This window comes from Rhea pennata, chromosome 23 (genome assembly GCF_028389875.1).
Source record: "Rhea pennata isolate bPtePen1 chromosome 23, bPtePen1.pri, whole genome shotgun sequence".
NCBI lineage: Eukaryota > Metazoa > Chordata > Aves > Rheiformes > Rheidae > Rhea > Rhea pennata.
Window position 1 is genome coordinate 5759611 of NC_084685.1, and position 11448 is coordinate 5771058.

General features: G+C 38.5%; 1 protein-coding gene across 13 annotated transcripts in view; it reads right to left on the minus strand.

Moving 5' to 3' along the window:
* Positions 1 to 336: 336 nt before the first annotated feature.
* Positions 337 to 11448, minus strand: part of SRRM1 (serine and arginine repetitive matrix 1) — a 19122-nt gene continuing 8010 nt past the window's right edge. For 4 of the 13 annotated variants that reach the window (XM_062593797.1, XM_062593808.1, XM_062593810.1 and 1 more), the window contains 11 exons: positions 10760 to 10966; positions 10112 to 10231; positions 8384 to 8655; positions 8140 to 8220; positions 7672 to 7758; positions 6831 to 6975; positions 4074 to 4178; positions 3282 to 3743; positions 2408 to 2594; positions 1476 to 1670; positions 337 to 1318 (listed from right to left, as the gene is read on the minus strand). In XM_062593797.1, the coding sequence (XP_062449781.1) occupies positions 1214 to 1318; positions 1476 to 1670; positions 2408 to 2594; positions 3282 to 3743; positions 4074 to 4178; positions 6831 to 6975; positions 7672 to 7758; positions 8140 to 8220; positions 8384 to 8655; positions 10112 to 10231; positions 10760 to 10966 (1966 nt within the window). In that variant the 3' untranslated portion in view covers positions 337 to 1213. The remainder of the gene's footprint in view (positions 1319 to 1475; positions 1671 to 2407; positions 2595 to 3281; positions 3744 to 4073; positions 4179 to 6830; positions 6976 to 7671; positions 7759 to 8139; positions 8221 to 8383; positions 8656 to 10111; positions 10232 to 10759; positions 10967 to 11448) is intronic. The other 9 variants (XM_062593799.1, XM_062593798.1, XM_062593806.1 and 6 more) reach the window with 9 other exon arrangements.

An 11448-nucleotide genomic window follows, 5' to 3' on the forward strand; every position in this document is an offset into this window, starting at 1 on the left:
TTAGCAGAACCTTGAAGCAGTCTACTTGCTATGGCAAGCAATATTAACAGGTATTTTTTTTTTATTTATTTAACATATCCATCCTAACAGTGTGCTGGCTAGGCAGATTGTTTTACTCTTGCTTTGCAAGAACACCAATCCAGACACAACAGGAACGTCACCGAATTAACTAAGGGCTATTCCTGCTACCACTATGACAGCTAAAAACAAAAGCCCCACTTTTTGAAAAGCCAGCATATTGGATCAAACAATTTCATATCTGTGTTTTTGATAACCCTGTACAAAAGAAAGCTGATTAGCAAATGTAAGTGTTCATATAAAAATAGCCAACATCTCTTTAAATTTAGAAATTTATTTTGTTTAATCCACAAGCTTTATATAGCTTTAGTTAAAAAAACAAAAACAAAAAAACAGTGAAAACATGACAATATCCAAAGTTCGGGTTCCTCAAACTTTCAAAGACCACATCTCTGAAAGTTGCTTATACCATTCAGAAGAACCGCAACGAGACAAGATTTATGAATGGGGCAACGACATCTCACAAACAAAATTTATGTAACTGAAGGAAATTTTCTGGGACTGCTGATCATGGAAACTGCCCTTTAAAAAAAGAACATAAAAATACAAATGAAATTCCAGTGTTCCAAATCAACATGTTACATCAATATAAACCCACAGTGTCCTGGTAAACAACATGCTTTCATTTATGTACCATTCTAAATTGCTATTCTTGATTCACTTTAATGGAGACTATACAGGCAACAGTAGAAAGCATTAAAATATATGTACTTTCTTGGCAACTCTGCAGTGGTTTTACTCCTGGGCAAGCTTACAAACCACAAAGGTTAGTAGCATAATCTAAGTGGGCACAAAAGAAATCAAATGAGACCCTCACAAATTATCCTAAAGGTTTTGGTGAATTTTAAAGAAACTAGGGAACTGATGGTCATGTTTAAAACCTTCAAAAAAATTCCTACTGCTTCTAAAAAGTCTCACTCTAAATGAAATTATGTTGACTGTCAATGAAAGAATGTCACTAGTACACTGTGGACACCTTTTGTAATGTAAATCCATGCCCTTTGTACATGGTGAACCTCAACCTAGCAATTATTACAACAAATGTTATATTCTAAAGCTCAAACACATTTAGCAATTTGAAATTGAATTCTGAGTACAAACCAAATAAAATGTACATTATATCAAAGGTTTCAGCCTAAGATGGTGGTGACACTTGCGCCTTCCTCATTGACCTCAGTGCCTTCTCTCGCAGGTGTTTTTCTAGATCATCCAGGTTGTCTTCTGCTTCACTTTCTGTCTCCTTAAAACAAAAGATAAAGCATTTCTTCAAACACTGAAAGATAGGCCAGGCTGTAGCCCTCCAATATTTCAACTCAACAAGCAAAATCACGGAACACTCAGTTGCACTTTTGAAGTAAAACTTATTTAGAACATAAAGATATACACCAAACTCCTACCTTTTTGGGTTCTGTCTCTGCTTCCTGGTCTTCCTGTGCTGAAGTGGTATCTGCTGCAGCCACAGCAGCAGCTGCTGCAGCCGCTGCAGCCTTTTCCTTCTTATGTTTTTTGTGTTTCTTGTGCTTTTTATCCTTTTTATGCTTCTTGTCCTTCTTTTTCTTCTTCTTCTTCCCACCACCTTCTTGATCTGAATTCTGTAATGGAAACAATTCAATGGATATTAGGCCTCATTTCTGAAACTAAGATTTTGTTAAAATAGTCCTTCAACCAAACTGGGGAATTCAGACTAACTGAGCAACATGCAAAGCTCAGTAAACTCAAGTCAGTTTTCAGAATAGACGAAAGTAATGTTCCCAATCAACTGGCAAAAGCAATCCTAGAAGAGGGATAGTCTAATGTACTGCAGTGCAGCATCTCAGAATACCATGCAAACCTGATATGCTGGTCACAGCAACGACACACAAGCCCTTCCCTACAAAGGAATACTGCAGATGGAGTTTAACTCTCCAAATACTCCTCCAGCAAAACGTCCTTAGTCACTCTATTCAAAGAACAGAAAAGGACACCAGATAATGTCGTCTTTTCCTATTACAAACACCCTGAGTTTAAAACCTTCTCACTCCGTAGACCATGGAACTCATTTTAAGTGAAGCATTCTTGTTAAGTAATCCCAGAAACTTCATGAAATGAGAGTCTTCTTCCACAAGTTAGAATGTTTATAATATAGCACTTGTTTCAGACTTGTAAATATTAAATTTTGAAACATCTTTACTGTAAATTGTTTAAGATGCTTTTTAAACTAAAAAACTTCACTCCAAGAATATTTTTTTTGGTATGTGAATAAGCCTAGAGCTGTTCAGCAAGCAAGTCTTGATGAAAATAGCTTGCCATATAACCCAAAACAGTACTCCTAATATTAGCAAACAAATACCCTTGCAGGTGATGGGCTCTGAGTTGGACTTTTAGCCTTTTTTGCAGGTGACCAGTTTGCAGAAGGTGAACGAGACCGAGTAGGAGATGGAGGTCCTTGATGTTTTTTTGGCGCTGGCTCAGGTGATCCTGAGGCAGATCTTGATGAAGACACCCGTCTCACAGATCGTGGACTTGGCGTGGAAGCCCTTAAAAACAGAAAAGCCACACTTAGACACTAGTGTTAAGAGATTTAAGAGAGAAAACAAGTTAGAGTGACAAAAACCAAACATGCTTGTTTATAACTTGGCTAAGCTGCCACTTAAAATGATCAGTTACTGTGCTGGCATATGCTACAAAAAGCAAAACAATCAAATGCTACTGTGGATCAGTAATGCAAAAGGGTATTGCAACTCGATAGCTTGTAAAAGGATAGTACTATCGTTGTTCAGGAATGACTACTCTCTTTCATCAGATATGATTAATTTATAAGCACATTAAAACCAAGAGAATAGCACTGCTATTCTACCACCCAATGAAGAGAGAGTGCAAGACATTACATTCAGCTACATTCTCTATTTTTTTCCCACCTCCTCAGTCCCAGTGCTCTTCTGTACTGTTAAAAGATGCCTCAAACTCTACATAAAGCCTCTCTAAAGCTTCTCCCCGAGTTACACTTTTTAAGATTGGAAGCACCCGTTAAAAAAAAAAAAAAAAAAAAAAAAAAAAAGCTTCAAAAAATGCAGATTAGAAGTTGGCTGTCAAAAAGCCAAACAGAGCCACCAATGCTTGAGCAACATATAGAGATACACAACACCACTTTAGTTTGATCCCCTAACTATTCCTCCTGTTGCACCAAAACAAAACACAAACAAGAAGTGAGTTTTTTTTTTTACTTTGTCTTCTTAGGTTCTGGTGTCCTTGACACCCTCCTGATAGGTCTAGTGCTTGGAGATGGAGACTGTCTTCTCTGAGGTGAAGCTGAAGCTCCTCTTCGCATTGGTGGCGGGCTTGCAGAGGTATGAGAAGCTCTAGGCCGAGGTGAAGGTGAATGCCTTTTGTTTTGTGGTGGCGAACGTGTTTCCCGATTAGATCTACTGGGAGGAGACCCCTTCCTGTGCTTAGAAGATACTGAAGGTGAGCGCCTCTTAGCAGCTGGGGAGCTCCTTTGTTTTGGTGGTGGCGAATGGGAGACTCTGCGTTTTGACTGTGGAGAAGGTGAGGCCCTTCGTTTAGGAGGGGGAGGAGGAGAAGCTGTTCTTCTCTTCGGAGGTGGTGAAGGAGAGTATCGTCTCTGTATCGGCGGAGAATATCTTCTTGGAGAGGGTGAGCGTCTACGCGGAGGTGGTGATGGAGACCTAGAAAGGTAATTGAAGTTCAGATGTCACAGACATGAATTACTTGCAAGTGCCTTGCATTTTGCTCAGAGAGGAGAAAAATTACAAAAGTCTCTCTCTAAAAACTCCTTAAAGCCTTATCTGGTAACAAACTTTTTAGAAAATAAGCTTAATGGGTGTACTAGATCCAGGCTACACATCTGCCACAGAAAACAAAGAGACTGCACTACCAAAACTACATTCCCCTCAATAAATTGCAATCAAGGAACAGGTCCCCTAAATTATGGTATTTATTTTTGGAAGTCAACCAAACCAGAAGCAACTATTTTATGGCAAAATGCAATACAGTACCTTCGACGAGGTAATGAAGGTGACCGCCGCCGCCGTGGAGGAGGGGCAGGTGAAGGAGAGCGTCGTCGCCTCAGAGGAGGGGGTGATGGACTTCGCCGCCGCCTACTAAAGAGGCATCAGAATTACTCAGAAAAGTTGTAATTGAGTCATGAGGTTTTTTCCTTTTATTCTTGTTTTCTCTATGCCAATTACTCTCATTCATGCACTGCTTCAAAATGAAATTCTATTAGAACTACTAATAGAAAAATTACATCCAAGTCCATCTCTAAAAAGCATGAGAATTTTCAGAGCCCAAGACTCCAGTCAGACAATTTCTCAATCTGCTTAACTCGATGGATTTGCAACCTGCAGACAAAGAGGAAACCCCACTCGCTCCCATATTTTCCTCATTTCTGCCATCTCCCTTGCACAGAATATAGTGATCACCTAATAAGTCAGATGTGCTCACTGATCCAAAAGACAATTCATTAAAAAAAAAAAAAAAAAAAAAGTTGTCATCATGCAGTAACACGACTGCTAGATCCAACACAAGGGAGGGCTGGGAATGCCCATCTGTGTCAGGGAGAAAAATAATTTCAGCAGCAGCCTCCGATGGAATCAGATTAAGCATAGTGTGAAACTGTACACTTAGAAACAACTTTGTCTAGAGATCTGAAATCTAAGATGACTTACCATTTCCTGAAATGCTGACAAAAATCAGAGTTGGTGCTAACTGCTGCTATTTGGATTCAAGTTATTCACAAAATGAGCCATTCTGCTCTCAGATAGGTTTATGGGCTTCTGGGAGGGGAAACTTTGATCAAACATGTTGTCATGGAGTTACGGAAAAAGCAGCACTTTGTAAAGAAAAATAGCTTTTAAGCAATTCAAGTAATGATATGAAAAAAAAAAGACAAAACAAGCATAATGAAAGAGACCAAGTCAAGGCAGCACAGCTTGGTGAAAAGGGAAGCAGACAGCTCGTCTAAATAACAAGCTACCTAAATTTTAATTCCAAATACCCTGGCTGCTGTTTTCCAAGGCACAAAGTTATACTTTCTATAGACAAGAGTTTGCCCCAAAAGCCGCTTATGACAGATCATAAACATTTGTATATGATCCGGTCTGGAAAAAATACCAGATGTTAGAGTTGCCCTAATTAAACACTTCACAATGTTAAACATTTAGACTAGAACGAAGCACTTAAGGCTTTATGCAGAAGGCAACAGTTAAATTTATTATTTTGTAAACAGCTGAAAGTATCTCCACATTCTAGTCCGTTTCGTATGCGACTGGCAAGCAACAAGATCCAGAATGATAATGATCTACATTTTAAGATCCAGTCACACTTCATATGAATCAGATTATGTATGCTGCAACAATATTCTAGTCAGACCTCAATTACAGATTACTCACAAAAAAAGAAATTACACCAGATTAATAAATTCTTTGTACACCCAGCTTCTTGTGCTTTCCTATATTCTGGGCTGAGTACAGAGTACGCAATTTCACAAGTGTTGCAAATACTGGCTACGTAACAAAGGGAAAAAAGTTCTTATTCAGTGCCCACGTCTGCCACTAGTTCCAAACACTTAAAGGACAGAGGAATGAGACTTCCTGAAATTCAGCTGTGACACACAGTATAAACACCTTTATCAACTGTTGCAGGTTTAGGGAAGGGTTTGAGCCAGAACATCAACTGCAACAGAAATGCAAAGTGGTGCTCACCTATCTTTCAAATCTGCATATACAGAATAAGAAAAACCCTGGATCAATACAAATGCATTGTTGTTTTAAGGCAAAAACAGGCAGCATGTTGCTGGACATTATACACTTACTTGAAGTACTGATTAACAACAGACATGGGGCGTTTCCTTTGCTGTTGGGTAGGTTTTTTTTTTTTTTTTCCTCTTTTCTTTTTTAAGGGGGGGGGCAGTGAAGTGGCCCAGATCCAAGGCATTAAGAGAACAGTCTGAATTTCCCTCATCTTATCACTCTGAGTGTACAAGTCAGAAGCAGGAAAGATAGTAAATACTTGCCCATGACAAAAGAAATGAGAGCCTGTCTAAATGGTCTTTTACATACAAATCCTAGTTAACAGATTAATTTCTAACCAACCTTTTCATCACTGGTGATTGCCACCTCTTTTCCATCTGCATCCTGATAGCAGTGCAGGAAAAAACAAAGTGTAAAAAAATTCTATTTGCCATACAGTTGAGGCAAAAATGAACACGCTCAAATAAAGCTCAAAGTAATTCTCAACAAATGAGCACAACAAGAATACGATACTGAAACAGACAAAAGGTCCATCTACCCCAGCAGCCCATTTACGGCAGCCAGCCGTAGATGCTTTGGGAAAGAGTGCAAGAGGCAAAGTTGGTACAGAAGAAACCCGTCAACAACAAACAAAACCAAAGGTCCTCGATATATCCTGGTGGCTTCCAGAGGCTTCCAATTTAAAGAAGATCATATGAACTAAGTATTACAATTCAGATCACACGGAAATCCATGGCTTCACTAAAACTTGGAGGAAATCCTACCTTGTCATTAGAGAGGAAGCTTGCTATAACTAGCATCAAGAACCTCATTTTCATTTCTAGGATAAAGTTTGGAGGAAAAGCATTATCTTTTTTTCTGTCTGTGCAGTTCAGGGATAACTGGACCCAACTTACTCTGTTGGGGGTCTGCTGACAATTACACAGCACAAAAAACAAGCAACATGAACCAGATCCAATTATATAAAAAACTGCAACAGTTATGCACAGCTTAAGAAATTACCGAGGGGAAGATTCTTTCTGACGTTTTCGTGGAGAAGGTGATGGACTACGTGAATGTGAATGGCGTCTGCGCCTACCAACTTCCCCATTCTTCACATTAGATCTTTTAGGTCGTTCCTCCTCAGATGAGGATGATGAGCCAGAATCTGTACGTACAGAAGAATTAATCCCTGAAAAATTATTCTCACCGTACTATTACGCGGTTACTGATACAGTTATACTGCTGTTCAAGCTACTAGGCTCCCCCACTCCCACAACGGAAAAGGTCTCTATTTAAAAGTAGCTCAAGCAACATAAATGTAACTAAAAATGTTTGTTCAAGTGAAGTGGTAAGTAAATATTTACCTCAAACTTCAACCACTAGAACTGGGCCACACAACATTTCTGTCTATGACTGCCCTTTACCTTCTAATTTGCATGACTAGTCAAACTTTAAGTGGACAACCACCAGGCCAAACCCAGGTTAATTTACCAAGCTCAATCATACCAGAGCTCAAAATATTAGGAAATAAGCTACAGCAACAACAAATTAAGTACTCTTCAGTTTTAAATTAAAAAAGATATTTCTACATGGTGGTAAAGGTTTAAAAGTGCAACTTTTAAAGCTGAAAGCCCATTAACAAAAACTTAGTAGAGCCTTTAAAAAATCTGCTTTCTTCCTCAAAGCAGTGTGAGCAATAATTAAGAACTACTTCTTTATGTAGAAGTGGTACATCTGTAATTAAGTTTACAATAGCATCATAGACTAAACTGATAATAATTTTAATCAAAACTTGAACTTCAGTGAAGCAGTATCAAATGTTAAATACAATCCAGTTTTAGGAAGTGTGTGTTATCCATACCAGATGATGACTGCTGATTTTGCCTTCTGTACTGACGTCTCTGTTGCACAGAATCTGCTGCAGCCATTTTACCTCCTTTATCTTCTTCTGAAAAAGTACGCACACACACAGAGTATTTAAAACTATGGATACAAAATTTGCTTTATTCAGACAGAAGTGAAGCAGTATTTCAGCAGGTCAAGCATATTTTTTCTTACAACTTCAGCTAACATTCAGTTCAGATTATGTACTTTGGCTGAGATTTTTTTCAAGAAAGCTTAAATCGAAATATTTGAAGCAATGTGAATGATCCTGCTTCTAAAATTCCTGCTTTCAACACTAATTTGAAAATAAGGTTCACAAAATATTTTACTGTTGTCTTTTGTAGTCATGTACCTTTGATTAAAAACAACCCTCAAACACAGAAACCACCACCACCACCAAATCACACCACACACCCCAAAGTCTATGTTGAAAACTGAGCTGTACCTGATTCAGACAGTTCTGCCTTCCTTGGTTTTGGCGCTGGCGAAGGAGATTCTCTTTTTTCAGTACTCTTATGTTTGGTTGCTAAAAGACAAAGTCAAATTAGCTTTCTCGCAACTTAGCTGCAGTTTCTTACATAATTGCATGACTTACTGCCCATACAAACTGTAGAAACTATCCTTGAGGGGAAAAGAAAAGATAGCACAAAATTATAAAGCTGCTGAAAGACAGATTTATATTCAATTACCTGATGCTCTGCCAGGAGAAACAGAGCCACGGCTTTTTCTTGTACGATTTGACTGCTGGGGTGTTGGAGACCTACGTGGTTTTGGAGGTGGACTTGCTGGTGGGGATGGTCTGTGCCTTCGCCTAGGAGGACTTGCAGAAGGAGACAGTCTACGTGTTTTACGAGGAGGACTGGACACAGTTCTTTTAGTTGGTTTCTTTGGTGGTGATCGAGAACGTGAGGAAGAGGAGGAAGAGCTGCTGCCAGACAGAGATGCTGATGATCGTCTCCTCCTGCAAATCAAATAAAACATTAGATTCTGACTAGTCAGTTCAAGAAATGTTTGAGCATGAACACCAGGAACTGCACTCATTTTCAAGCACATCTATAGGGCCACATACAAGAGCACTTCCAAAACAGGATGTACAGCCTTCAACACTTGTTTTGTAGAAAAGGAGATCAACAATCAATCTTAATCACAGCTATTGTTTAGACAGGGAGCAACAAATTGTTAGTGTTACCTTTGCTTGCTTTCTGTCAATCTACAGACTATGACTAAGCTTTTAACCTGGGAGCAATTAGTTTTCTTTTGGCTCTCTAGCTTTTGGATGGTTAAGAGAATTCTCCATGTTAGCGCATGTGATTTAACGATCTCCAAAGAGATCACTTAAGAGTTTGGTGTGCAAAGACACTAAAAATGTTTTTATACCAGGAGGCAAAAAAAAAAAAAAAAAAAAAAAAAAAAAGGACAGATAACAACTCCAAATGAATCTGGTTTTGTGTGTTCTTGTTTTAGACTTTCATTTTTACTTCATAAATTTTAAGAGGTAGGGCCTCTAGAATTCTGCGGCAAAATTTGTGGCAAGTTCTGTTGCAATTGTGTACCTGCAGAATCCACCTTTGGCTGCAGAATTCCTGAGAACCTGGAAAAAAGAAACCCTACCTTGAGTGAGAAACATTTGCTGAAAGCGAGTTCTTGTACATCTTGCAACATACACGTTTGATACTTTGCACAGTTCTCCCAACAACTGTGTTAAATGAACATCTTTACAAGCTCAAAAAATAGTAATCATTTTGTAAAGCCTCAAAGGAAGCACCACTTCATGCTCCTCCTATTACGACTAATGTCCCTTTCGACATTGCCTTCAGTACATAATTTGCTATTCAGTACACTATACTCAGAGCTTTGCTACTAGAACAATTGCTTAGGCTGGTAAAAGTGCAATCTCAGCACCAGACTTCAAAACAGTTTAAACATTTTTTTTTATTAAAAGATCATGAGGAAAAAAAATTTTTAGTCAAAATGATAATCTCCTTTAACTATACACGATGGAACAGTAAGTCTTAACTTAAAATTCCCAACAAGTAAAATCCGCAGCAATTTACTCTCACTTTTTCCCCTGTAGGGGACAAAACAATGCTGAAAAACATCACGTCAGCCTATGCTGGGAGCTATTCAGGGGCATTTGAGTGAGTTGGAGTTCTAAAACTGCCACTTTCCAAAAAGGAAGATGAAATTCTCTTGACTATTTCAATTCAAAAGACTGTTTCACAGCTACTAGAATGGTTCCCTCTACACTTTTGAAATGTGATACTGAAATTTTATACCACTCATCTCATACATAACTGACGGTATTGAGACATAAGATTAAGAAGTAATTTTCATAACATTCACTCCTCACAACTACTCTTCCCCTTAATTTTCAAATTTTTTAGTTTTCCAAATGTATAAAAAAAAAGGAATCTTACCGCCTCACAGGTGATCTGCTTCTTCTGTGTCTGGGCGGGGGAGGCATTCGCCTTGGAGGACTCCTCCTCCGCGGAGATGGTCGTCGTCTTGGGCTTGGTCGCCTTCTAGGGGAGTAAGACCTGTCACAATCAGAAATTCAAATGAAAAGCAACTATCTACTTTTCCACAGATTTGAGGTAATTTATCCTCAGGGAATTGAGTATAAGGTTGCTTTGCTCCAAGTGCATTACCTTGAAGTAGCGTTTAGATTGCAGTGCCATGTGGTGTGTTTAGCCACAATCAAGAAGGTTTAAGTCTACCAAATCAACACCTTTCTACTACGTAGTAAAATATTAAACAAAAAAACAAAAAAACAAATAAACCTTAAAGCATCCAGCATCTTCAGCATCAAATCTATCGCCTAAAAGAAACTATCTTAATTACCATTATCTAACAACTTCCCCAGTCAGTGTTAGTCACAGTGAGCATTTTCTCAAGCACTAGTGAGTAGGAAAACACACTTTTTCAGTCAATCTGCCTTTATCCTTTGGCCTAAAACATCCACAATCATCTCAAAAAATTTCACTAACTTAACTGAAAACATTAAATAGCTATTTCAAAAACATCAAAGTCTCAATCTTCACAATCAGGATAAACTAAAATCCCACCTTGACCGTGATCTATGACGTCTTCTTGGTCTAGAATGAGATGGGGAACGTGACCGAGATCTTGACCTTGATTTGGACCGAGTTGGGGATCTCTGACGGGTCTTCTCTTTCTCCTTCTCTCTCTCCTTTTTTGAATTACGTTCCGGTGAAGTTTCCTTAGTCTCTGGTACAGGAGGTTCAGGTTTGGGAACTTTGGGGATATCACTGCTAGAAAATAAACAACAAAAAAAAAAAAGACACAAAACCCCCCAAACCTTATAGCTGCAGTTTGTATCTGCTTGCTGGAATAACATTTTAGAAGCTGACAAGGTATTTTCAATGAACATCACTTGCCCGTCCTCTGACGGGATGTCAGGCATTTCCAAGTTCCAAAGCTTGGAAAACAATTGGAATATGGTACAGTGATTCAGAGAAAAGAAATAGTAATTTTCAGGTTATGTGTTAGCTTGCTAGGAAACAAACTGTCATTGTCAGAATCAGAAAAGACAATTAGTGTAAAGAAATAACAGCAGCAGCTAAGCATTCTGCCTTTAGAACTCTACATGGGGAAAAAAGAAATCTTACTGAAAAGTATGAAATAAATTAATTTGTCAGTGCAGCAGGACAGGGAGAAGTAGACTGTCCCTCCAAGTTAAGCTCTAAACAGACATTAAGATAATTGCTATTTTTTATAAAAGGTAGTAGATAGT